Raw genomic sequence first — 27996 nt, 5'->3', positions numbered from 1 at the left:
TCTATCAGCGCACTATCAGCAGCTCCTCCAGCAGAGGAAGGCTGATGTCTCTCGGGTTTTAAATGGATCCTGAGGACAAGAGAGGACCGAGCGCGCCAAGTGACTCGTGTCAAGTGGACATCCTTATCTCCCAAAGATGGGCGACTCTCTCTCTCTCTCTGGAAGGCAGCGGCGGCGAGCGCTCAGGCTCAGAGCAGCTGCAGGTTCAGAGAAGGACGGAGCTTCTTGATTTTAGCGTCCTGGCTGCTCTGTCATAAACAAACCGCGCGGCCCACATCGAGTCTGCGTTGGGGAGCTCTCAGGAGGTGGACCGCTCTGGAGCAGACTGCTCCACTCCAGGCAGCTTGTCCCTCCTCGCGGCCGCCGGCAGCCGGGGGCCACCATGACGGAGTGGACTCTGCTCAAGCGCCTCCTGGACGCCGTACACCAGCACTCCACCATGATTGGCCGGCTGTGGCTCACCGTCATGGTCATCTTCCGGCTCCTGATCGTCGCCGTGGCCACCGAGGACGTGTACGCCGACGAGCAGGAGATGTTTGTGTGCAACACGCTGCAGCCGGGCTGTTCCACCGTCTGCTACGACGCCTTCGCGCCCATCTCCCAGCCTCGCTTCTGGGTGTTCCACATCATCAGTGTGTCCACGCCATCGCTCTGCTTCATCATCTACACGTGGCACAACCTGTCCAAGCACAACGCCACCCAAAGGTTGGGGCAGGGGGCGGCCGACGCGCCGGGGCAGGGAGGCCGGGACGGCGGGCGAGAGGCCTATGATCGGAGCTGCGACTCAGACAGCTGCTCCATCCAGTCCCATAAGCACCTGGGGCACAGCCTGGCGAATGTGCTGGAGGGCATCGCCGCCAAGGACCTCCAGAGGCTGGACCCCAAAACCTTGAGCCAGGCCCGAGCCTGCACCTTCAGGGAGGGGGGCACAGAGGCTCATGTGGGCTCCGGAGGGGTTTTGTCCAAATGTTACATCTTCCACGTGTGCCTACGGGCTGTCCTGGAGGTGGGCTTCGTCCTGGCTCAGTGGAAGCTGTTTGGCTTCCAGGTGCCCGTCCACTTCCTGTGCACCTCGTCTCCCTGCAGCCAGCCGGTGGACTGCTACGTCTCCAGGCCCACGGAGAAGACCATCTTCCTGCTCTTCATGTTTTGTGTCGGGGTTTTCTGCATCCTGCTCAACCTGCTCGAGCTCAACCACCTGGGCTGGAAGAAGATCCGCCGGGCAGTGCGGCTGCAGGAGCACGGGTCCTGGGGAGCATACGAGACCTTCCCTCCAGACAGCCCCTCCTTCACATCCTCTTTAGGCTTCAGGGACGTGACCAGCACCACCTCGCTGCCCACCCTGAACCTGGTGGTGGGTCACCAGCCGGACTGGACCTGTGCGGTGGACTGTGGCAGGATGAGGGAGCCGGAGGAGGTCCGAGAGAAAAGACCGGAGCCCCTAAGGAGAGAGGACTCCCATAAAGGAGAGAGGCAGCCTTTGAAGAGCAAGAGGGAGATCAGTGGGTCCAAACACAGGAGTGCCGAGGTCTGGATTTAGTCTCCATGACACCGCTGTCTTTATTTATGCCGACCCATGGAGCTCACCAAAAAAACCACCTGGATCACCTCCTCATGTGTGGAGCAGAGACTCATCTTACGCTGTGATGAGGGACGGGACCAGTGAAGCTGCATTTTAAAGTTGTAGTACATCACTGCTCAGACTGTCCTGTAATTATCAGTTTAGATTAGAAGTCTGTGCACATTTATCAAATATGTCATGCTGACCAAAGTCCTGCACAAAAGACACAAATGGATAAAAATAAATATGAACTACAGAAAATAAATAAAATGCATTAAGCTGCTAAACGTCAGGGCAGACACACTAATCCTAAGTGAACAGGTCCGACTCTGAATACCAAGAAAAATAAGGGTTGTTTCTTACAAATATTCTGATTGAGTCATATCTGGATGTAAAGTTTGAACCTGATGTTGACATAATTTTGTGTATAAACAGAACAGACTGAACAAAGAAAGAAAACACGTGAACGCTGCCTCGATATTTACTCCTCATTTATTTACGCAATATATTTTTGGAATATATTCATTTACAACATCTATAAAACACCTTTTACATAAATTATGCTACTGAAAAACTAAAACACAGAACTGTGACGTTTCCTGTGCAGGGAAGAGGTTTGCAGACTGAACACTGAGACTGCAAAGGCAAACGGAGGCGCGGGGTGGAGAGAGCGGTTTGTTTTAGTGTATCAAAGAGTCAGTTATTCTCACTGTGGGAGTGTGAGGAAGGCCCATCGTGGGTCTGCAGCCTGTAAACAAAACCAAACATCTGGGTGTTTTTATGATAAATGCATTTAAAAAAACCTCCCGTGGCAGGGGTGTGGTCTCTGTGGCAGGGGTGTGGTCTCTGTGGCAGGGGTGTGGTCTCTGGCCTGCTGCAGTGGAGGGGCGGTGCCAGGACGTGAGAGGGGACAGGTGAAATATGATGGCGCTAATGACCCTCCCCCCTTTGTAGTGATGGAGGCGTGGGGAGAAGTGTGTAGTGGAGGAAGCCGTGTAGAGAGGTCCGGGCGACAAGAAGCTGGAAAGAGTGCTTGTGGTGAAAAATAAAGCTGGGGGGGTCCGCTCATTTCACAACTCCTCTCTTGTTTGTGGAGGACGTCCTCTGTGTAGGTAAGAGCTCCCCGCTCCCCCAAACTCATAATTAACTGCAAATAAAAAAATCCTCATACATCTAAGCTAACAGTAAGAGTCCAGCACAGCTGGTCGAGCTGATCCAAACACGACGGAGCCGAATCAGGTTTGGATCAAAGACGCAGCCGAGCGTCTGCGATTGGACCGCAGTAAAAAACTACAATAACACCAAAAACAGGTGGAAGAACTCTGAGGTGGTCAAACCCTCCTCTCCGCTGGAGTAAAGAGTAAGCACGGTTTTACTGGGCTCAGTTCCTGTTTAACTTTCAAATTAAAAGCCTAAAATCACAGCTCATACAGTTTCCTCACGTTCAGCCACCTGCTGATTTGACCTCAGGCAGAAACAGACTGAAAAAGATGAACTAACAGAAGCGACGCGATCATCAGACCACAGCCAGATCACTCGATGTGGAAATAAACCTGCTCTGCTGTGACTGTTGACCTCTGATCAGAGCGTCTGGCGCCGTAAACCGAGACGTAATAAATCACGCGTAATCGTCCGACCTGAAGGTAAACTTTAATTTGAACTCCAGCCTACTCACAGGTAAGCTTCAGTTCATGTTCTGATGCTCTGACTCGTCTCGACAAATAAGGCCGCAATTAACAGAGTCGTGTGACGTCTGCACAGCTCGCACGCTGCTGACGAACACTTCTGACCCTGAAGCACCAACGCGATGTTTCCATAAACGTCACCGAGTGGTCGTTTAAAAAAGTCTTTTTTTGTTTCTCTCTCAGTACGTCAATCACGTGTCGTTGGACTTTAATGATGCGAAGTTTTGAAATGTTGCTGTTCTCGGGCTAAGTCACGTGTCCAACTCTGGGTCTCTGACAGGCTGCTAGTCCATCACAAGCTGTCTCACAGACACCATCATCATCATCACACGCGTCCTTTAAAGCGGCGCACACGGAGCCGGGGCTGATCTACAGTGATGGGAAATAAAAACAGGAGCTTTCTTACAAAAATATGATCAAATAAGTGTGAAACTAAATAAAAAGCCAAAGAGAGGACGGCGTTTGTTGGTTTCCTTCTTATTTGGTGACTAAACAGACGGCAGCTGGTTAAAAGCCTCAGACTCATCCACTAAAACTAGGAGCTGGACGAGTTTCACAGACGTCTTCAGGTTGAAGATGAGAAACAGACACTTGCTTCAGTCTCACAGAACAGGACAAAGATCTGTGGTTATCTGCCTGTGATTGTGTGAAAAACTCAAAGTGCTGAAGAGGAGGAGGAAGGTGCGACGTGGAAGGCTAAAAAGCTTCAGTGCAGACGACAGCTCAAACATCAGCTTCAGGCTGTCGGACGAGGCGGCGTCCCCGATCCTGAGAACGAACCGTCAGAGCATGTAAACACAGAGAGACACATTCAGAGCGACGGCGTGCACGCGTGAAGACGGGTTTAAACACAGACCGGCCGTCGGAGCCGAGAGGGCAGCAGAATAACAGAAAGATCAAATCCAGTGGAGAAAACCAACACAGGCCAAACATTCAGCTTCACATTTGAAATACTCTGACTTACAGAAGGTGAAGTTTGGGTTTTTGGAGCTTGGGTCACCGTTTCTGTCCGTTAGGGTCACGCCTGTGCTAACCGCTGAGATCTGAGAGCGTGGCACGTGACCGGCACGTGACCGCCACCAAACCCCATCACAGAACGCAGAGTGAGGCGAGCAGGCGGTGCAGTGGGGACAGCGGGGATAAATGGTCACTATGGTTTTGGTGCCGTGTGATTTTTCTATGTGCCGTGGCTCCAAAAGGGAAACACGACTGATCGCCTGACTGCTCGTGTTTCTGAAACCATTAAAACGTCTCCTGCTGTCCACGTCCCAGTCTCAGCGTAAAGCTGTAACCAAGGACAGAAACGACGCCGAAACTACAAAAGCAAAGAAACAAAGTGAAGTCAGGATGAAGTGGATGAGATTTGGGCCTCAAACAAAGTCACACAGACCAAACTCCACCCGCTCACGTCTCTCACATTAAAACCAGAACCCGGCCGAGCTCCATTTCAAAATAAAAGCACCTCCATCCTTGGATTGTGGGAATGTGGAGCGGCTCACTTCCTGTCTGATTCTGATTTGCAACACATCATTTTTGACACAACCAGGAAACATTGAAAGGTGACTTTTAGCAGAACTAGCGTGACCATAAAGTGAGGAAATGTTCGTAGTGGTCGGACGGCGGCGTCGGGATACCCGGCAGAGGCGGCGGTGCTGGACGGTGGGCGGAGCGACAGGTTGAGGCCCCGTTAAAGGCTCGGGTTTCCGTTCAGGTTCTTAAATATCAACAGACGACAAAAGTAAAGGAGACGTTTAATCTGAAGTCGGCCGGGACGAAACAGCCGCGTCTGTGGTCCGAAACAGAATCCGCCGCACGCTCACGCCCGAGTCGGGCCGAGGAGAGTCTGCGGAGGCCCGGCGGTGGCGCTCTTCACTGAGGCAGGGGGACGATGACCTCCACGTAGTTGATGGGGAAGAAGCCGGACTCGCCGTTGATCATGCCCTCGTACCAGTTCTCGTCGATCTGGTTGGTGAGGATGATGATGTCGCCTTCTTTGAAGCCCAGCTCGCCCTCGTTCTCCGGCTCAAAGTCGTAGAGGGAGCGACAGCAGGGCTGATCCAAAACCTCCGGCTCTGCAGACAAAACAAAAACTTTATTTAAAAACCTCTGATGGACGGACGGGGCTCGTGACGCAGCGGCGAAATGAAAGCACAACGCTCTGATTTACCGCGAGTCTCTTTCCTTCTTCCTGATTCCTTCCCTCCTTCCTCTATTCTTCCTATTTCATTCCCTCCTTTATTCACTCTTCCTAATTCCTTCCTTCCTAGTACCCGGCAGCCCCTCCCTCAGCCCGGCTCCAGGCCCTGTACACCTGGTCTGAGCGAGGTTGCTGGGTTTGTGGACTCGTGTGTGTCCTCTGCTGGAGGGGTCTTGTTCACAGACCCCCCCAGCAGCACACAGACCCCCCCAGCAGCACACAGACCCCCCCAGCATGGGTCGAGAGCTAAATGGATGAACAGAAACAATCAAATCTCTCACTTTCAGCCTCTGATCTGCCATTTTTGGAATTTTGTCTTTAAAATAAGATTTAAAATTCATTATTTGCAAACAGTTTCATATTTTAAAAATTTATATCCCAGCTTTGTCTGAAACAGGGTTAAAGAGCAGGTTACTCATCCAGACAAAGACGGTAAGAAGACATCCAGTGGGTGACGTTTGCTCCGTGACAACACCGACAGACGAAGATCACGAGGAGAAAAATAACAAAATTCACCCACATCTCATGTTTGATCAGCTGAAAATTTACTGTCGTTTTGCTGGATATCAAAAACAAAATCCCGGGGCTGCCGCTACAGATGCGGGCAGATGTGTGACGGCGTCGGCGTGCGTTACTCACGGTGAGCGTTGCCGTTGGTAGCGGGGGTGTCGGGCCATGACAGCTGCACAGATGATATGTGATCAGCTGGATGACATGTGGAGACAGATGGAGATGGCGATGAGCACAAAACAACAAAAACAATGAGAGGATCAGAGCACCGCTGTGGTGTCAGACTGCCACCAGCAGAGGGCAGCAGCGTTCCAACAACAGCTGCAGGAAAAGCTTCACGTCTACTCCTCGCTTCATCTGTTAGTCGTTTGGAGCTCATCACTGTGACAACGTGCAGCTGAGCTCAGGTTTTTAAATTAAACATAAATGGAGAGATAAACTTCCTGTGAACGTCACAGCTCGAGTTTCCATCTGTGTGCAGCAGAGCAGCGGTCAGGACGCCCAGAAACAGGTGAGACGTTCACTGTCAGTTTGTAAAAATGGAAACATTCCCACACGATGAACATGATGTGTGTGTGCATAAAGGAATACCTACTTTTCCCGTTCAGTGTGTGGCTGATCTGCGTATCTATAACAGCAGAAGAAGAACAGTGGGACTCAACGCAACGATGGAAACAAACTGAGACACACAGACGGACGCACAGACGGACGGCGTACCCGTGGACTTGAGCGAGGAGCTGTAGGACAGGCCGTTGTGCTGGTTGCTGTCGAGCGCCTCGATGCTGCTCCTGATCGACTTTGGCTTGAAGTCTCTCTTGGGCCGGCTGCTGGCCGAGGATATCCTGGAGGAGGAGAGAGAGAGGGAGGCGACTCGAATCAAAGCCGACATTTCCTCTCCGGCGGCAGACCGGACGCTCCGAGGGGAAACGGGCCCACAAACCTCAGATCTCAGCAAATTTCAGGGTTTATAAGCGCTCTTACTCGCTACTTCTACCTTACTGAGCGCGTGTTTAACGAGGACCAAAGAAGTGTTTTTAGCCTTTACTGATGGAAACATGGAGTAACAGGCTCTGACATTTCAGGAGGATAAAACTTCTGATGTCTGCGCGATCCGCCGACAGCGAGCGGCGGCCAAATCCAGACGCTTTCATCAAGAACAGAAGCTGAAGTGTGAAAAACACCTTCGGTGACAGACAAACTCAGTGAGCTCCCACTTTAAAAACGCTGCTGACAGACCTGCTGTTCACAGCGTGAAACGACGTCCCGAAGAATGCCGCGAGCGCCGCGAACGCCACGCAGACACGAACCCCGATCGCAGCGGAGGAGAAGCGGCTCTCTTACCTCTTCTGCAGTTTCCCACTGAGCTCCTGCAGGATCTCACACGACTGCTGGTGGTACTCCAACGCCGCCTTGATCAGTGCTGACAGCTGGTTCACCTGCTCCACCTGGTGGCCACACACGCACACGCACACGCACGCACACACGCACGTTAAACGATAACGTCTCACGTGTGAAACCCTCCCCGTTACCCGCGTCTTCGCGTCTCTTACGTCGTTCTCCAGGAAGTTGAACATGCTCCTCTCAGCCAGCTCTTTGCTTTCGTCGAACTTCTCCACCGCCTGCCGGATCTCCTCGTCCGGGATCTTCCCCTGACGCTTCTTCTTGTAGTCAAAGTCTAATCTGCGGCCCTCCAGCTTCTTCAGGTGATGCTGCGAACACCAGCGGCAGAAACACGTCGACACGCACGTCACACTGTGTGTTTCTTTACAAAAACATTTCATTTAAAACCATCGTGAACAGATTTACTGAGCTGATGTGGAGGCGAAGTGATCAGGCGTGTGCAGGTGGAGGTCACGAGGCTAAACGCCACGAGCAGCGTATAAGAGGCGAGTGTACTGAGGATAACGTCGTCTAAAAACTCGAGTGTAAGAGTGAAATTCACGATCAGAAGAATGGCCCAAATATCTGATGTGACTCCGCCCACACACCTGAGAGTCCAGGTGCAGGTCAGAGGGTTAGCAGCTAGCATTAGCTCGGCACACGGAGAGGAGAAGCTGCAGGTTTGCTGCACATCATCTCGCGCAGTAAAGCGGAGGTAGGATGATCTGTGCGTGCAGCGCCCCGACAGGCAGATTTCAAACCGTTTGCAAATTCGCTGCAGAAATTTCAGCGCGTGTTTCTGCTGCGCTGCAAACGGCGCCAGCGGTCAGAGAACCTCGCAGTCTCTCGTCTGTCTTTACCGTGATCTCTTTGAGGTCCTTGTCCTGTAGATTCTGCAGGGGGTCAATGAAGTTTTGTTTGACGTTTATGTCCAGAGAGTCCTTCACGTCTGCCATCTGCCTCATGGCCTCACCCACATCCACCAGAGCGCATCCTGCAGGACAGAGAGAGGTGCCGCCTCCAATGAGCCGTTATCACAGTGATCTCAATAAAATCATCTACAAGGTACAAACTCCTCATTCAACACTGACACACGCAGCCGACTAACAGCAGCACAGAGGGGCGCAAACACAGGGACACGACGAGGGAGGAAATCTGTAGTTCTTTGCATCCTGACCTCACAGCGAGTGACCAGCTCAAAGGAGGGACGCTGCACACTCATTGGCCGGTGACTTGGTTTCAGACTCGGCTGCTTTCCGACTCTGACGGCCAGAATTTTAAAATGAACGTCAGGCTGCAATCGTACCGCCTCCTCTAACCTGAGGCCACGCCCCCTGCTGGCCATTATTACAAACGACACTTCTGCCTTGTATGACTGCACTGTAACCTGCACACAGTCCTGCAGGCTTTTGTCCGACATGCAGCGTTCTGCAGCAGACCGCCTGTTCAGCAACACCGAGCGTCACGCTGACACCTGACGTCATGAAGGAGGCAAAGCAGCATTCACAACATTGATGCTTTTAAACTTGTGGTGCACTGTGCAGATTTTATTACGGAGCAATCTTTGAAAACTGCTGCATCACTGTAACACTGACGCTCTGCACGCGTCTTGTACTAAGCAGCTGCGTCCATGTTAAATGTTGCAGTGAAAGGCCAAAGATGACCGTGCTCACGCCTCGGTGCCAGTGCAGGGTTTGCGCTGGCGCCGCCTGTAACGGCCTCTGTGCAGCTGTTAGAGGACCTGAGGCATCTGAGAGCTGGTACCAAACAAAGAGTCCTCTCCCAGCTCCTGGCCGTAGCGCAGCATGCAGTCGCCCAGCAGGCCTTCGGTCTGGGGGTAGCCGGTGGTCTTCACCTGCCCTCGGATCTTGGACATCGTGTTCAGCATGTTCAGTTTGGCTCGAGACGCTGGCGAGGAAACAAAGAATCAAACGCAGGTTTGAGTTTGTAGCACAGAAAGCTCAAAGAACAGCAAACATGGAGGTGTTTCGCACCTGGGTTAGGCTGGAGGTACTCTGTTGTTTTGGACAGGAGGTCAAGCACCGACTTGCTGGTCACCTCGATTTTCTGAAAAAAGGTTGCAGTTAAATGTCAGGATGACATCTGAAAGATTAAATTCAGCAAACGGTTCAGTTTGTTGTGAAATCGTACAATTCCTAAAGCTAACAAACGTTTTAACGGCGAGTTAAATAAAGCGGACGGCCCGAGTGAAGTGTTTCGTCAGCTGAAGATGACGAGACCTCCCAGTTCTGTCCCGAGCGTATGAGTGAAAGCGGTGAGCAGGCCGGCCGCAACCCTCGGCGTGTGCTGGACTCACCCGCTCCATCTCTAAGAAGTCTTCCTCCAGCTTCGTCCCCTCCGCCCCGCTGATCTTTTCACTGAGGAGCTGCACAGAGAGAGCACACAGAGTCACAGAGGCCTGAAGCGTCTTTATTTGTTAACATTTGTGCTTCTGAATGCGTTCAATAAAGTTTTCCCTGCTTGCATTCAAATTTCAACACATCTGAGTAAACCCGGCTCACGCTCCAGCCGTCGCTCCATTAATCACCGTTTAACGCCTCTGGGATTTATCCGAGGATGACATCATCCTCACAATCTGTCACTGTGGTGTTGGAAGAGACGCCGAAACACGGACCTCCTCCTGTGACGGTCATTTCAATTAGAAATGCAGATTTTACACACGTTTAACTTCGTTCCCACGCCGTGTGACATCTTTGTTTGAAGCAGGCTCACACAGCGCCGTATGTGACTCCATGTTTTCTGGGCTATAAAGAGCTCCACACGGACAGACTGACTTCACTCGCAGCCTGTGTGATGGACACTGGTAAACGTGCCGGGTTTACACAGGAAACACGAGCATCGACCAATGGCTAACGAGCCGCAGTAACACTGTCGCCACTTCAAAGAAACTTTATTAGTGTGAGCATTTAGCTGGACAACAGTAACACACTGATCACTTACAGAGCACGTTTACATTATTCGTGATATAATGAAGGCCGGTGCCTTTCAAAATAAAAGTGCACATCACACAGTAAACTGCATCGACACTTGGAAGGTGGTGCTGAGCGATGACACTCTAAAGTAAAAAGGTGTAAAGCAGACCGCTGAGAGTAACTTAATTACATTTACTCGTTACTGTCAGAGGCTCTGATTGGCTGACGGTTTGGTTGGAGTTGCCGGGCGCTCACACAGCAGTAACAGCAGCGCGGACGCCGTTTAAAGAGGATAAAAATTCTCTGAACACAAAGTAAAGCTCTCAGATTTGGGGCAGTGGGCCAGTCAGACCTGCGACTGCAGCCTGAGCTGAAATCTGACCCATATCTGTGTTTATTTAGGGATCAATAAACTTTAAGGTCAGTCTGATTCATGCTTCTGCACGCTGATCCCAGGTCTGTTTGGCCTTTTTAATCCTCTGCTTATAAAAACTAAACAGCAGGTTTAAGACACGCTGAGCTGAACCAGAAGCTAATGTGCAATAAAAACATGCAGGGTGGGGGGTACTGTGGAGGGACGGACAAGCCAGCAAAACATTGAAAACGTTACGTGGTGACTGCAGCCTTTTATTCACGACATGAATTGAAACTACGAGGTCTTCCTGTAACAGCAGCTCAGTAAAAACTACCTGCAGGCTGAGTTCAGAGCCTGGAGATCACACAGCAACCTGCAGCTCTGCTAACCTGAGAACTGCCAGGAGACACGACACGAGACTTTCAGGTTCAACCAGATGTGAGACGACGCGACGGGCGCCGAGCGGCAGGAAATCACGTCCACGAGGGGAAATTCAGGATTACTGAGGCAGACGGAGCGTGTCGTCCACCTCAGAGACGCTTCTACACGAGTACGATGACCACAAACCTTCGTACCACGCAGCACCGCTACAGCTTCAACTGAGCATCAACCTTCAGACACGTGAAGTCCAAACATCTGCAGTTCCTCTGACGTCCAGCAGAGGCAGCAGTGAGTCAGCCCCACAGACTCCTGTTCAAACTTCACAGCATAATAAACATGTTTACAGCCGGATACACACACTGTTTGCTCTGTGTAGATAATTCTCCTTCATAACAGCTGCACGGCGGAGCATGTTCACCTGTAACTCACCTGTTGGACATATACAGGACACGCTCTATGCTCCACACTATCACAGATAGATTTTTCTGTTACAGCAGGAAATAAAGAGCAAACATCGTCGTGAGATCCATGAACAGCCCAGGACTGGACCATCAGCACTGTTACAGGTGCAGAAGAAACTAAACCTGATCGTACGTTAGCGCAGAACCTGAGACGATGCACCTGATACGCCGTCCTCTGGATCAGACGATGTTTGTTATGAGGTCAGACGTCTTAGGTGTAAAGAGCACAGGTGAGCCACGTTACACCCGGTAATAAAGGTGTGTCCCATCCACTCAGCGCTGTGTCATGTTCTCAGCTGTTGGACTCTCAGCGTCCTGCTGCTCATGTGATAAACCGATCATACGGCGCCGTTTACAGCCCACTGACAAATCACACAAACAGCTGTAAACGACAGCGGAGTGACGCCGTGGCGAGGCGTCATATCGGATGCAGCTTCTCCTTCAGGTAACTGAACGTCATCCAGTCAGTCAGTTACTCGTGGTGCTGATTTTACTGGATTAAGTACAAAGAATGAGATCAATACGAGGATCGATACAGGACATCCCGTCTTATCTCTGGTCCCTGTAGGCCGCCGCTGAACTGCAGCGAGGCACAGATCAGTGAGGGAAACCATTTTTAAAGCTTTGAGGACAGTAACATGGAATGGAACCAGTCAAAAGAAGGCAAACCAGTACAAACCAGTGCAGAGACATAGCTGCCTGTACTGGTGGACCACACTCCATGAACATCCCAGCAGCGCTGCAGCTAACAAAGTTTTCTGGCAGAACCCACCTGTGCATGATCTAATATTCACCTTCATAACTGCAGGCCTGCTTGTTAATATCACGTTACACGAGCTTTACCTGGTAACTCATCAGCCAGTTAGCCTGAAGATCTCGTTTAAATAAACGGGACGAGGCGAAGCGCTGGAAACGCCGCCGCCGACATTTGTCCCAAAACAAGTAGCCTTTCATCACAGCGTCATTAATGCTGAGCCTACGTCCTCCCGACCAACCTAAGACCTGTGAGCTGCACACCTGTCCAGCTGCACCCAGCTGTGCGATCACTTTTACCACAGCTGGTAAAAGTGTACAAACCCCTGAGAAAAGCCCAGAAAGGTTTTAGGGATGTTATCCACCTGATACTGAAACGTCAGGAAGTCCAGCTGCAGTGCAACTGCTCAGTTTCATAATAAACTCAGAGCTCTGATTGGCTGCACGCCGAGCTACGAGCCGACTGTGCCCGACAGCATTAGTGTCACCTTCAGTAGTTTAACGAACGCAGTCACAACACGATCGCTCGGCCAAGCGTCGAGTCCAAACACTCCGCAGAGTGGGGTGTGTTTGTTTGTGTGTGTGTGTGCGCTTCAGGCTCGACTACAAGTGCTGCCGAGTAGCAGGAAAGATTCACCAAGTGGGTCAGAGCCTGGGTAAAATTAGCAGACTCAGAGAAATGAGCCCAATCTGACGAGCAGAGCCTTTCTAGGACAGAGGAGGGGGCGCTGAACAGGAAGACTGAACGTCTCGCTGCAGACTCGCTGCACGCTCCGTCTAGATCATCACAGAAGCACAAGCACAGAGCTGGGGTCGGGACGTGGTTAGCCACGTGACCGGGACTTTTCCTAAAAACAAAGAATGATCAGTTCAACGTTCAGGTTTCTTTTCCGCACTTCCTGACGTGTATCTCCTGCTCCAGCGTTGGACGTTCCCATTGAACGTTTGAAGTTAATAATAATGAGCTCAGCGTATTTACAGTAATCCAAGCTCAGGCTACATTTTATTACAGGTTTTTATCCTTGGATCAGCACAGTCAGCACGGGTGAGCAGGATGGGGGTTAAATGACCCTCAATGAAAGTTTGTGTACGAGCAGACAAATGACATCACAAGGAGGTTTCTGTGGGACACCTTGACCCCGTGGGCTGTCACACGCCGAGCTTAAAGATGTGCTGCACGGTGAGGATGATGAGGGCAGAGACAGGAGAGTGAGACAAAGGCCTGCAGCAGCCTCGAGAGCACCAGGAGTTAAACTAAGACACTGTAACAAAAAGATGGATTAGTTTGAACTGTGACTTATACTAAGCTACGCTAACAAGTCTCCTTTAAAACATGTGCAAAAGATGCAGTTTTAAAGGCAACGTGTTATCGTGAAGGACAACGTGGAAGTTCATCTGAATGTAAAGTGAAATGTAACTGTTTGTAAATGTAACCATGTGTAACTGTTTGTAAATGTAACCATGTGTAACTGTTTGTAAATGTAACCATGTGTAACTGTTTGTAAATGTAACCATGTGTAACTGTTTGTAAATATAACCATGTGTAACTGTTTGTAAATGTAACCATGTGTAACTGTTTGTAAATGTAACCATGTGTAACTGTTTCCAAAGTAACGCAGCCTTTGGCAGCTGATGGATGTCAGAGGAGGAGACGGCACAAAGCCTGCAGGCCAGATGCATTAGCAGCAGGTTACAGGTGGCTAAGACAGACTTTTAATCCACGCAGACTCCACGTGAACCGACACATTAGAGCTGAAATGATCCCGAGCGCTGAACACGAGGCTCAGCAGTGAAAACCCGCCGACTCCCCGCACGCCGCCATCTTCATCAGGATGTTAACGTCTCCTCACAGATCAAAGCAGCAGCAGCTTTGCAGCATTTCTTTGATTGTGCAGCTCAGATTGCACGCACACACACACACACACACACACACGCCAAGCAATAACGCTGCAGCCAGAGCGCACACGTAAACATCAGCTTCCAGCCTCTGCGAGGGCGTCCGAGGCCTCGTATATTAACCTGTTGCATTCTCTTCAATTTTTATTGAATATTTCTGACTTTCCCAAAAGGAAAGGCCTAAAAATGAAGAAGTATGACTCCAAAAGCTCTTCAGAAGATCTTAAGTTGGGGCAAGAACACGCCCGACGTCTGAAAATCAAACCAAACTTTGGGGCATTTGTTTGCGTCTCTGAGCGTCTCCAGCACGTCCAAATGAAACACACCCAACAACATCCAGGAAGTCCAGGGAATGTTGTCTGTGCAGCCTCAGAGCAGCGACGGCCTCTGTGAGACGGCGGTCCTACCCGTTGTCCCACCTCAACTTCAATAAATGCACAGAATAAATGTTCATGTGACAGCTCTACACACTGAACAAAGACACACTCATCTTAAAGGAAGTAGAGTTCGCTGGGTCGTTAAGTATTCATTAAACTTAATTTAATCTTCAGGTCCAAAACTTTTCTCTCTTTTTCCCCTGAAACTAAAAACTAGTTTTTGTTTTAACCTCTTGGAAAAGATCTGACTTCAGATTTTAAGGTTAATCAAAAGCGTCCGGAGGTTAATTAAACGCTTTAACACTCGTCCGCACCGACGCGCGCTCGCGTCCCCGCTCGGCGTTTCGCTCGGCCTCACAGCGTGACGGATCGTGTCGGAAAGTTTGTCTGGAGGAGTGGAGAAACAGGAAGGCGAGCTCAGCTGGGTTGTTGTGCGTTTGTGAGTCAGCGTCACGCTCTGAGCTGAGGTGTGTTATTAACGACGGGGAGAGAGTGACACCGGTCAAACCACGGCGCCCGCCGGAGCGAGCAGCAGATTCCCGTCAAAACAAAGAGGAATCTCTCGCGACGCTGAGTCACCGGCCTCCGCACGCACACAGGAATTCAGCTGTGTGTGCTTTGTGTGTGTTTGCAGGAACGTATTGTTTCAGCGAGCTCCCAGAGCACAGAGCTGAGCTGGAGGGGACGCTTCACTGCTGTTCACACCATCAACAAGCTGATAGGTTGATGCGATTACAGGCCGGAGGTCAGTACTCGCTTTGTCCTGCTAACAAAGCTGTGACTTGGTCCTCAGACGCTCCTGCACGTCTGCGTGAAGCTTGGTCGGTGTTTCCCCACACGGAGAGCGCCGTGTACACGAACAACGCCACTGATAAACTTCACGCCTCCGGCGACGCTCGCATCACTCGGGCTTTCAGCACATTTGTTCTGCTCAGGCCGGAGCCGCTTCTCCACCCGCTGCAGCTGTTGGAAACAGCGACCCAGAGACTTTGTGGAGAAGCAGCCGACTGACATCAAGAACCAGGGAGCTGACCAGAGGCCTGCAGGGAAACAGGAGAGAGGAAGCAGACCGGAGCAAAGTGACCGCCTCGCTGCGTGCAGGAGGCAAAACGAAACAAAGCAGGATGACGACCCCAGGCTGCGCCCGATGCGTCCATCAGAGTGTACGCGCGACAGTCAGACATCGTTTAAAGGAAAAAGCGACCTGTTAGAGACACAACACAGTCAGAGCACGCAAGGAAGAAAAAAGACGAATCAGCAGCCTCAGGAGGCTTTCAACAACCTCCCACTAACAATGTGGAAAAGGTCACGTCAACCTCACCACGTCTTAGGTCAACCTGACCTGTTCCTGCTCTCTGATTGGCTCTCTGTTGTGTCTGCTGCTAAGCGAGCCTTTACCAATACTCAGCTAATCAGCAGAGTCAAAAATAAGAAACCTCCTTTGCTTTGTGGAAACGCTTCCTGTGACCTTAATGAAAACCACCGTGAGGTCAAAGCTGAATTCATAAGACCGAACTTACACTCGAGGACTTTGAGCGTCAGTGTTGAGCAATAATCTGACTGCGCCATAAAAGAGCGCACACACTCTGCAGACCTACGACTGGATTTATCATCAAAGCAGCGCTGCCGTCACCCTGGACACGCTAAACTTACACACGCACACGCATCACAGCTGTGAGAAAATCTTTGGTCTGAGTGTGAAGAGCAACTTTATCATGACTGCACGCAGGAGTAACACAGCGCCCACGAAGCTGTGTTTAAGGCCCAGCTGACTGATCAACACTCGCCAGTGTCATTATTTTATATTTAAGCAGCCTTTACTCTACAGAGTGAGTGTGAGCTGCAGTGAATGCAACCACAGCGTTCACAGTCAGGTGTGTGTGTGCGCGCACGCCGTGGGTGGAGCTTTCCTCATGCGTTCAGCAGGAAGGAAGCAGCAGCCTTGCAGTCATTGTGCTGCGTTTCCCGTCACTTCTGTTTCTGAGCCCGACCTACAAACAGCGGCTCAGTTTCAGAGAATCAAACAGAAACGAGTTAACGAGGTCGTCTCCTAGAAAACAGACGCGAGAGGATTTCCGAGAAAATAAAATACGTTAGACAGGACGGCGTGAAACTACTGGATTAATCCCCCGTGGTTACAGGGACACGCGTCGACTGCTGATGGTCACGTCTAATGTCATTATGGTTCCTTCAGTCAGACACATCGCCTCACATACTTCCTGTCAGGTCTGCTGACCACGCTGGGCCTTCAGAGCAGAAACTTGTGATACAGTTTCAACCCCTCCCCCTTTAGGCCAGCTTCATTCTGATTGGCTGTGGGGTTTTGTGTTCACAGACCAAGCTGAATGACCTTCGAACATCACTGGATGTCATCATAAGTCAGGCGTACCTTCAAGTTCTGACAAGTGAAGTCAAACAATGCACAGGTGTCTTAAACCTGCATTATTGCTAATATCCAGCAGGGGGCGACTCTTATATCTGTTAAAGCAGTGCAGAAAAGAGCGTGCTGCTCACCTGCTCTGTGAGCCGAGTAAACACTCTTCTGATGAGCTCGAGTTCAAATTTCAACCCTTATTAAACAACATTTTAGTTTATGGATCACATGGTTACAGAAAAATGTCAATTTCTACTTGTTCGTGTTTTATTTCTCATCTCTCCGACAGTGACACAGTCCCCGCCTCCCTGCAGGCACGTCGCTCTGCTCGTTTTGGTTCTTGATGTTAATCAGCTGCTTCTCCAGAAAATTCCCGCCTCCTCCTCCTCTGCCTCCTCCTGCAGCTGGATGGGTTTTCTAACGAGAACCTGCAGCAGGTGGAGACCTCCATCATGAAGCTGGAGTCACAGATGCAGAGTACGGAGGAGATGGAGTCCGTCTGTGGGCTGCGAGACTCGCTGCAGAGGCAGCTGATTACACCGATCACTTATTTGTCACAAACAAATCTGACTCTTGCAGAGAAGCTTTTCTGTCTTCACTTGTTAACTTGAGTTAATAAGTGCGCAGCGACAATGCACTCTGCGTCTTCCATGAATCATTAAGGTCAGATAACACGACCGAGAGACGTCATGAGAAAATATTCGATTTAAAACATCTCAGGGTCAAAGGTCAGGGAGATGAACAAGTGAACTAGTGATAAAGTGCTGCAGTGTGGGCTGTGCCGGTGCACGTGTGTTTGTTTGACCTTCTTCACAAAATCATTTAGTTTTAAATGACTCCCCGTGTCTTTGAGGAAACGTCTCCATCGGGTGAGTCAGAAGCTAATCTGGTCGGGAGATTTCAGGCCACCTCTCTGATAACTCCTGCAAAGGTTGTCAGAGCGACAAACATCAGCTGCTGTTTTTACAGTCGTCTGGTTCGTGTGGAGCGCCGGCAGCTCCGTCTGCCTGCGTTAACTTCCAGGAGTCACAGTTTTAAACAGAGGTGGTCTGACCATCGGGCCGAGGTTAGGCCGTTTTCCACTTTCAACAAACTTACAATAAAATAATTAAAATGTGCTAACTGGGCTCTGAGAAACTCAAAAGCCCGTCTGCTGAAGCTGCAGGGCCACGATCAAGCTTCACGTCACAGGTGAGAACCAGTCAGTTTCCCAGTTAAGCCACCAACGTTTAATTAAGCCCCAGTTACACTGAAGGTAACGTCTGCAGCTAACAGAGTCTGAGTGAGTTTCTCCAGCATGGACGAGCGTCCTGCAGAGACCACCGCAAAACAACGATCTCATCTGCACCATCACTCAGCAGAAGACCGCAAGAGCCGATACATGAAACCAGTATAAATGTTTGCACCACTGTGCTGATGTCACCATTTGCCAACCGCGGCTTCAGGTCCATCAGGCGAACGCATCAGTTCAGCCACACAAACTCGTTTTCATCACGAGATCAAAGGTTATTACAAAAGAAACTAAAATGAAAAGCAATTCAAACAAAACGATTGTTACACAGCAGTAACAATAGTAACAACCTGACACCTTCAAAACTTAAAAACATCAAAGCTCCACTGCAGATAAACAGGATATTATAACAGGCCAGCGTTCCTTCAATAAAAACCACCAGACTGGAATCGTCTGCAGGTTTTTCTGGCTCCACATCTTCGTCTGCTCGGCGAGTCGCACACATGTACGACTGCTCTGAGCGCAGCTGAAGCACCGAGACTGTTGCCCTGTTTGACAGAAACCTGCATCCTTTGCTATCCCGATGAACAAAATAAAACCTGGTTAAAATGACACTCAGCAGGAAACGGCGTGCTGTGCTAGAACCGGGTGTTTCCTCGGGGGATCAAACAGAAGCCAGTGTAACGTTTCACCTTTTGGGAAATCTTTGCATCATAAACCTTCTGCTGCTCGGCTGGAGGACTCTCGCCTCGCACTGCCAACATAAACCGGCTGATTTACGTCACAGGGAAGCAGCAGTGATGATGATAATGATGAGCTGCTGAAATGTTAATGAGCCAGACCGCCAGGCGACCGGGGCTCGGTCCTCCATCACCGATCATTAAAGATGGATGGGCTCGGCGCAGCGAGCTGTCAGCTGCATCTCTGAGCAGCGGCATCTTGTTCCTGCTGCAGGTGGCGAGCGAACGCAGCAGGTTAGCGTAAGAACAAACTGCAGCTGCAGACAGACCAGGTCGTTGAGGCTGCGGGCGTGCAGCGAGGCCTCCACCAGACCCGGAATCAAGACCCCCGCTCACACCTGAGATCGTTTCACCTCCGCTCTGCTGACATCAATGCTTCTTAAGTTATTCCAAAATGTATTTTTAAAAGAACACGAAACAACGATTTCTGTGCAGTTAGATTTCATTGCTTTCCTGTCGTTTCAGTGCCCGCTGAGGTTTGACTCACCTCACATTCAGCCATTTATAACTAAAGTTCAAGAAAACAGCGAGAGTCTCGCTTTCCAAACTCTGTGAGTGAGAATGACTTCAGCACTAAAGCTGCGCGTCAAAGTCAAAACTGCAAGAGCAACAATGCCTTTGACAAACTCTCTGATGGATGAAAGCAAGAAAAGCATCTGCATAAAAACTAGAATATTACAAGACAAAAATACTTAATATACCAGGATGTAATGTGTCGACATTCAGTCAGGATCCTGGAGTCGATCCTCGCTGTCACTGGAGGAGAGGTGGGCTACACCTGGACGTAAACCTCGTAAAGCGTGCTAAAGAACAGAAACAGTCTTCTCTGGACTCCCATCCAATCACAGGTAATCGATCGTCGGGGGGGCGGGGTGTTAATGTGCGATCACACCATGTGGCCCAAACACAAACACAACAGTCCTGTGACAGAGAAAGTATCGCAGGCTTTACAGCATCCAATCATTCAGCCTTTCAGGATCAGACAGTATAACCTGAATTTAACACACAAGCTACAAACTGTCCTCACAAAGCACTGGTGATGAACATCACTGATCCCAAAGGTCATCGTTCATTGGACAACGCTGGGAAAGACGCAGCGCTTGGGCGAAATGGAGGCGATGCTCTGCAGCCCTAAGCTGCCTGAGACGATGAAATCGTACGTGAGCTGGATCAGACTAAAGACCTGTCAGCTTGAAAGTAGAGGTTGGGCTAAAAATCCCCAAACAAGCCTCGCTCTGATGAAGACAGGCAGTGTTATGGCTCTCGTTTGGTTTCAGCGTGTGAGACGACAACAGTGTTAAAACGTCACGGATGGCGAGCTCCATCTGTTCAGCGACTGCACGGCAAAGAGAGCAGCAGATGAGGAAAACCACAGCTGTGACTGAGTGACAGACTGGGGCAGATCGCGATCCCGACACACCGCAAACCCACATCGCGCTCAGTTCACACAGCTCGTCTTTATTGAGCCGCTGAGACACGACCGGTCTGTTTACCTCGAGCTTCAACCAGAAAAATCACCCAAAGGTTACAGACTAAATAAAGACGCCTGCGGTTTCAAGTAGATGACATCATTGTCACTATTTGTCTTTAAAAGACGTTCTGGTGAAGTCTGTCCTGTCTGCTGTGGACCTTTAAAGATCCACATCCACTGCCTGAACAGGACATCCTCGCCGAGCTGACACTTCAGCTCCTCTTCCTCAGTTTTTATTCCAATCTTCCTTCGAGTCCACGTGACCATCGAAGCTTTTTCCTGCTGTTGCTCATTAAAAAAGTTCAGATCTTTGTTTTATGCCTCATTTGTTCTCCTCCTGAAGTCTCTGTGTGTCACACTGTGTCCATCAGTAAAAACAACAGCTTCAGTTATTCTTCAATGACCATTTTAAACACTTCTTCAATGAAACCTAACAAGTAAATAAATCCAAGAATAAACAGTTACTGAATTCAGGAGAAAACTGGGATAAACTGGGATAAATTACAGGCTGATTTCAGCTCAGTGTGGGAGTCTTTCTGTTCTCGTCACGTTAGTTCCTGGTTTCCTGCTCTCGGTCTGGCTGTGAGAGCATCTCTGAGCAGCAGACTGAAGCAGAAGAGAAACAAAAATAACCTTCATCACACAGAAACTCCTCCACACTGACGGCTCTGTGCTGTTAGCTTCCTCTGAGCTCCATGCTATGTTAGCTTAGTAAACACAGAGCGTCATGGAGTGAGATGGATAGACGGGCAGGTTCTGGTGATACCTGATCCAGCGCTCTGAACCAATCTTGGACCAGCATCATCCAACATCTAACTAGACACACAAACACAAAGTTCTGATGGAACGAGACTGAAGGTACAGCTTCTCCTTCACGGCTCAGATTAAACACGCAGATTTGGTCCGTGTCGACAGGATGGCGTCACACAGCTGCTGTAGATTTATCGTCTGCATCCGTGACACGAACCTCCCGTCCTTCCTCCTTCCAAAGGCGCTCCGCTGACTGACGTTTGACTGCCGTGAACTCGTCATCACGTTCAATGAACCTGTTTGAGTCGATCTGAGCTTTGTGGCGTGACGCATGGCGGTCACAAACGGACGAACACGGTCAGCAGCAATACTCAGGCAGGATGTGGAGTTTAAATGAAGCTCAAAGTGTAGCACGAACACCACCGGCAGCATCCTGAACCTTTGATACGAGGCAGGATGGAGCCATGCTTTCACGATGTTTACTGCACATTGTGACCCTGCTACCTAAACGCTGCCACAGAAACCAGACCAGGCCACGTTTTCCAATCCTCTTTCCAGTTGGCTTACATTAACTATACTGGACTAACAGTGGACAGTCCCAGATCAGAGGGAACGCTGGATCTAAGGCTTATGCAGCAGCTGTTCCATAGAATTCAGTAGTGGTTTGGACCTGAGTGCAACTATAAACCCCCCAGCACTGAGGATTTTTCCAAAACGGGCAGAGAAAATATTCTGCTATATTAATTGTGCTGCTTTTCCAACAATAGTGGAAACAAAGAGAGATGTGGCTGAAATAAACAGGAAGTGATAGCGTTTCCCTTCCCGGTTATCTCCTGCTGGTTCATCTGGTCTCCACCCCGGTGTCAGGAAGCAGGTGAACAGCAAACAATGTTCGTGAAACACACGACGAGCAGCTCGCTGTAAAAACACGTCTGATTTGTTTTTTCTGTGCAGGAGAGGCCGACGCTGACGAGCGCCGCTATCAGTCTGTGTCGCCGTGTTCCAGCAGCAGGAAACCACAGCGGGTGACGCCAGCGTTAGAGAAGCTCTGAAATGCTTTGCATTGATTTTTACTGTTATCAGTGCAGGACTCAAACAAACAGATCAAAGGTACCTGGAAAAACACACAGGTAGGGAACACTGAGCATTCATCGGGTTTCACCCAGTCTGCATCTTTTTCTCACGGAAAATAAGTGAAAGTGGAAACCAAGTCGACCTCGAGTTTATCTTTCACGTGTGTTTAAAATAAAACACAATCTATGATGTCGTGCACCGCACACTGATGCACAAACAGGAAGTGGCAGGTTGACTTTCAGCTTGTGCACGTAGGAATAATTTCACAGACACGACAGCGTTCATACAGCCTGCTGTGAGAGGACACCGTGATTAAACAGAGCTCAGCATCAGCGCTCTCACCAGTCACATACCTGAAGCTACTTCATGAGGCAGGAGACACTGCAGGGCGGAGGCCGAGGTATGCAGCGTTCAATCTGGAAGCGTTCGTTAATCACAGCTGCAATCCTAAAAGTTTTATTCTGTCAGATTTGAATAAGCTGCCTCCGTGGAGTCACCTGAACAGCAGAGTCAGGTCTGGAGCATTCAGGTGTGGAAAATATGTCCCAGCAAATTCATCCCAAGCTCAGACCGTGAGACGCTTAGAGAAACCCAAGAGGTCCATCTAAGACTCGACGGGCCTCGGTTAAAGGTTGAAGTTCATGACAGCACAAGCAGAAAAAGACTGAACAAGTATGTCTGTTTGGAAAGGCTGCAGGAGAAGCCTCTTCTGTCTGAAGAGTGGCAGCACGGTCAGACTGAACAAAGCAAAGATGCCCGGAGCGAGGTGTCCGTCCACGAAGCACAGCAGCATGTGTGGAGACAAACACTCAGAGCAGCCCGATGATTAACACATGACCTGGTAGTAAATGCATTAGTTGGTTACCTAGGCAACCAGAGCCAGGAATCTCCACTAGTGACCATCCATCAGCCTCAAATCGACGCACGGCGAATGAACCGCTTCCAGTGTGGCTGCAGCTTAGAGCCCTGTAGAGCTCGACTATCTGAAGCAGGATACTGGTGCAGTGAATTATGGGTAAATTAAACCTGTTAAGGTGGACCAGCACCATCCTGCCAGTCACCACACGCTCCACCTTAACACCATTCTTGAACAAGATCCCACGATACATAAACTGCCTGTCCTCCAACCCTGAGAGAGCAATCCACCATCATCACTCGACACCTAAATGCAGGGGTGGGCGACTCCAGGCCTCGAGGTCCTGTGTCTGCAGGTTTCAGATGTGTCCTTGATCCAACACAGCTGATTTAATGGCTGAATGACCTCTTCAACATGTCTTGAAGTTCTCCAGAGGCCTGGCAATGAACTAATCATGTGATTCAGGTGTGCTGACCCAGGATCTAAAACCTGCAGGACACCGGCCCTCGAGGCCTGGAGTTGCCCACTCCTGCCTTTATGTATTTTCTTGAACTCTTTCCCCCTTAAAGACGACCTTCCCAGTACCCACATGACACCTCAGTATATCAATAAAGTCTTGGTTTCATGACCATTTGATGACGCTGAGCAGTTTCTGTGTTTTTCTGAGGGCGGCTGGACTGGCAGAGAGCACCCTCACTGACGGCTGATGCAAACCCAGTCGTGTTGTTCTGTAAACAGCCGAAATATGACGGAAAGGCCTCAGTTCAGAGAAGAGCTTCAAGGGGAACTCCCACTCCCCCTTCAAGGAGTAAAGGGGTACATGTTCAAGTTTGGTAAAGATAAAAATGCGATTGGAGAATGTGGTGCGTTTTCTGTGTGGTGTGTTCACAGCTCCAAACCCCAGAGCTGACGGTGAGAGCTGTATCAGCCAGCTGTTTGTTATTCACACTCACATCTGCAGACTTACAGAGACAGACACAACGCCACCTGCTCAGTCGATGGTGAAAGGGCTGCAGCACCTAAGATTAACACTTCATCTTATACGCAACCCCCACCCACCTCACCAATCTGAGCCACGGTCTGAGTAACCCCCGTCACTCATACACGGACTCTATTCAGACCAAGTCTTGTCTAACGTGGGCCCTTCTCTTATTTTGTACATATTCTGCTATTTATATTTTATTCCGGCACAGCTGATGTGGAGCACCCACAATTTTGTTGCACACGTACAATGACAATAAAGGGCTATTTTATTCTATTTATAAAAACATAAAGTAATTTTTAAAAAAGCAATACTGAGCACAGGCGATCACTGATGAATAAAAGGTTGGATCGCTCTTTATTATGGATTCATTTTTCTCTTGTTCATGCGCACAGTCACACAGGGCTGCAGCCTTTAGCTGACTAATTATCACGTTATGTGGCTAAAGATAATAATAACACAGGCCCAGGCCTGTAACGCCTCACTGTCACTGTGCGAGTGTTTAACTAAGAGAAGAAATCAGCACTCTGACTGAAACAAAGCCAGGCCTCAAACAGAGGCTGACCACAGCTCTCCACGAAGGTGGAAACCAAAGACGGAAAGATGACCTCAAACCGGCATTTTTTCTAATGGCCAGCAGGGGGCGACTCCTCTGGTTATAAAAGAAATCTGATTACAGTCTATGAGAAGACGAGCCTGCTGCTCACATGGTCTCTGGGCTCATTACACGCCCTGCTGATGAGTTTACGGTCTTACTAAATGAAACACGAGGTTCATTTTGGAAACGACGGCTCTAAAGAAGACTAACACACCGAGCTCCTAACGTTTTAGTTTAGGTTCATCTGCAAGGCTGCACTATTAAGCGACTTTGACGGGATCCAGGATATCTTCCCCTTCATCATCGATCATGCTAAGTGGTCACACGTAGGTGGTTATCAGGTCCATAAGTCTCCTGAGGGTTTCCCAATCTGCTGCGTGAAGTTTGTTTGAAGCAGGAAGTAAAAGCAGAAAAAGTGGCGACTGTGAGTCCACAAACACAAACAGGCGTGGGATCAGATAGCAGCGCTTACAGGGCCATAAAAAATAGAATCAGCAATAAAGTTGTGACTCAGAGTCTTTATCTTACTGATGCTCCGTACTCTCTGAGGTCACATGGAACTTTCAGGAATTCTGACGCTAGTTTCCAGAGATCGTATTGGTCAGTCAGTGCTGACTTCATACCTATCGAGCGCTCATCTCAAACGTAAGTGCTTCGGAGCAGGTTGGGTCTGCAGCATCAGTTACCGTGGCAATTTATCCCAGTTAGATGTGACCCACCTTCACAAACAGGGTTCAACCTGAAGTTGCCTCGATAACCGCAGCAAAGGCCTCTGATGCAATCTGTGGGCTACACTCTGTGTCTTCCTGCTGCCACGATGCATTGTGAAGACATAACACACAATAAAAATAGACTAAAACCAACACACAAGTCCCGCTTCCTATGACAAATCAAATCAGTTTATTCTACTGCCCCACTGCTGAGAGCAGATCTGAAGCACGTTTAACCAAAAAACAACCTGGAAACTATTCAGGGGACGTGATTAAAAACAGTTTACACCATTCACAGAAACACACACACAACGGTGAATGGACACTGAAAAGGCAAATCACAGAACAGCAGAGATAACATTCTCAAGGTTAAAACAAGAACCAAGTGCTTTAAAACGTATATAAACGTCTTAAAAGGAAGAAGCTCACGTTGATGACAGATCTCCACCACGGGGTGATACCTGCAGCGCCAAAGCGGCGCTGCCCCGGACCTCTGCTAACACTTCAGTACTCTGTGACTCATTTGGGGTCGTACTGAATAAAACGGACTTCTTTCAGTTCTCATCCAAGAAGCTTCTTCAGTTCTAAAAACAAAGGTGGAGAGTCCCAGCTATTTAACCCCAGGTTGGGGTTGTCCCCTTAGGAGGTGGTTGTTAAAGAACTCTTAAAACAGCCCAGTCGCCACCTTTTTTCAAGTTCTTCAGACGACCACGAGAAGCTGCACAGACATACTGAATCAAACATTAAGAACATTTCCCAAATCCTGGTCCTTCTCAGCTTCCACTGTCAGAATCCTTCTTTTAACATCATTTTAAAAACACCAAGATGACAATGGCAGCTACATCTATCTTTTATACCATCAGGTTTGATTTAGTTTCATTTGAAGGAATTTATTAAGGAGCTTCTGCTTGGTTTAAAGCGCAGATATATCCGAGTATCATCAGCATAAAAGCGATTTAAATATGAACACAAGGAACAGCTGCTAACATGACAAAGGGGCCACAATGGAGCCCTGTGGTGCGCCACAAGCACAGTCACCAATACTGATGGAAATCAATACTTCTCGCATGCTCTGCTGTATCAAATGCAACAGAGAGAGCAAATCATGCAAGCTGAGCCGATTCACCCAGCATCACCAGTACATATCATGGTATTAAACGTACAGATTCAGTGCTGTGTAGCGAATCCCACTGAGACTGATGGAAGCTGATGGAAACCAGCCTGTGATCTACTGATAACTGGAGCGAATTCTTATTTAAAGGTGAAGATGAAGGTTCACTGAGACTAACAGTCTGTGAGCTGTTTCCAAGTTGTCCAAATGTTAGATGTTACTCACAGCCGCCCACAAACCACAGTGTTTTTGGTGGCAGTGGGAATAGCAGGTCCTTCCACTGGTTCAATGGTATTTTTATCATGTAACGTTAAAAGGTATTTGAGTCTAATGGAGCTTCACCCAGATAACACAAACCGTACAGCCCGGGAGTGAAATCCACCTGATAAAGACTGCTCCACCTGCCTTTAAATGACTGCGCGGCGCAGCTGTGGCAGGTGCGAAACATCTGGCTGGTGCCTCAGTCACACAAACATCGCCATGAAGCCTAAAAACGGGCTTCATGTGTGATTTCCTTTCAGGGGATAAAATCAAACCAGACGTCGACCTAAAGCCTCTCGAAACATTCATAATAAAAACAGTTACGTGTACTTCTCTGTTAGTGTTTCCTGTTGGTTTTACTGTGGAAACAGCAAAGTCTGACGTTTCACAAGAACTTGTATGGCAACAACAATGAAGACGAATTATTCACCGGATTACATAAGTTGATAAAAAGTCCATAACTGTGGCTTAAGATGAATCTATTTGTGTGTGTGTGTGAAATTAGATTAAATCATCAGATTTTCCCAGCAGTGTTTGGTGTGACGTTATCTCCGATAAAAACAACTTATCTGGGCGGAAAAGTAACGCTCCATCCACACCCTGCAAACACGTTTTGAAACCCACGATTTTTAAGCGATAACAACTCAGACTTGTCGTGTTTTCAGACCAACTACAGCCTGATTCCGTTCACGGTTTGATGTTGAAGCGGAGATCAGGGTCCGCATCCGAACTGCTGTTGTCGGGCGCCTCCATACCTGACTGGCTTTGTGGAACTGCTTCTTCAGCCCGGCCACAGACATCCTGGACGAACGGCTTCAACCCCGCACAAAATACTCCGGGAAAGCGACTCAACACACGGCCGACGGAGGCTGGGCTCAAGAACGAAGCAGCCGACACCACAGCTCCGCACTCATCAGTCAGACTCCGCTAAGATTGCAGCATGACCCCGAGCTCAGTGAAGCTCTAACGGCGGGAGGCCGGCCCAACCGGAAACTGCTTCAAAATAAAGGTCTCCGAGGATTTAAAAAGATAAATAATAATTAAGGCATGACATCACTGAGCAGCAGGGCTGGACTTGGATATAAAAAAATGTATATGAGGGTAGAATATGATGTGTGCATGTGTCATTTTGTTTGATTCCTGATATTGAAATTGTTTCTCGGTTGGTACAGTTGTTCCTGGGTTCCTTCTTTGTTGCACACTTTAGCTGTTAGGAGTGGCTCCTGATCAAAGTGGTCATGCATTTTACGTGAATCCTTGATTATTCCAAGAGTCTTTATTTACCACTTGTCATACAAGTACAACACACAGTGAAGTGTGTCCTGACACTGCAAAACATTATAAGCAAT

At 49.2% G+C, this 27996-nt stretch overlaps 2 protein-coding genes across 5 annotated transcripts; one reads left to right on the top strand and one right to left on the bottom strand.

The window, feature by feature from the left end:
- Positions 1–2: 2 nt before the first annotated feature.
- Positions 3–2207, top strand: gjd6 (gap junction protein delta 6). The gene has a single exon (XM_086288436.1). It carries the CDS (start codon positions 383–385, stop codon positions 1538–1540), a length of 1158 nt encoding a protein of 385 aa, XP_086144562.1. The 5' UTR covers positions 3–382; the 3' UTR covers positions 1541–2207.
- sh3gl3a (SH3-domain GRB2-like 3a) lies at positions 2036–27626 on the bottom strand. 4 transcript variants are annotated; one of them, XM_086288554.1, is made up of 11 exons: positions 27403–27626; positions 9651–9719; positions 9328–9400; positions 9098–9241; positions 8194–8327; positions 7504–7662; positions 7295–7398; positions 6671–6795; positions 6549–6581; positions 6083–6148; positions 2036–5318 (listed from the first exon to the last, which is right to left on the bottom strand). In XM_086288554.1, exons 1-11 carry the CDS (start codon positions 27445–27447, stop codon positions 5116–5118), a joined length of 1155 nt encoding a protein of 384 aa, XP_086144680.1. In that variant the 5' UTR covers positions 27448–27626; the 3' UTR covers positions 2036–5115. The 4 variants fall into 4 exon arrangements, with proteins under 4 accessions (XP_086144680.1, XP_086144832.1, XP_086144756.1 ...); XM_086288706.1 differs by lacking the exon at positions 6083–6148; XM_086288630.1 differs by lacking the exon at positions 6549–6581.
- Between the last annotated feature and the right edge of the window lie 370 nt (positions 27627–27996).

Source organism: Aulonocara sp. 'chitande type north' Nkhata Bay, linkage group LG1 (genome assembly GCF_057382095.1).
Source record: "Aulonocara sp. 'chitande type north' Nkhata Bay isolate Kocher_YH1m ecotype deep benthic linkage group LG1, A_spYH_male_GT1.1, whole genome shotgun sequence".
Taxonomy (NCBI): Eukaryota; Metazoa; Chordata; class Actinopteri; order Cichliformes; family Cichlidae; genus Aulonocara; species Aulonocara sp. 'chitande type north' Nkhata Bay.
The sequence above is the reverse complement of the archived record's forward strand: the minus strand, read 5'-3'. Positions and strand labels throughout refer to the sequence as shown.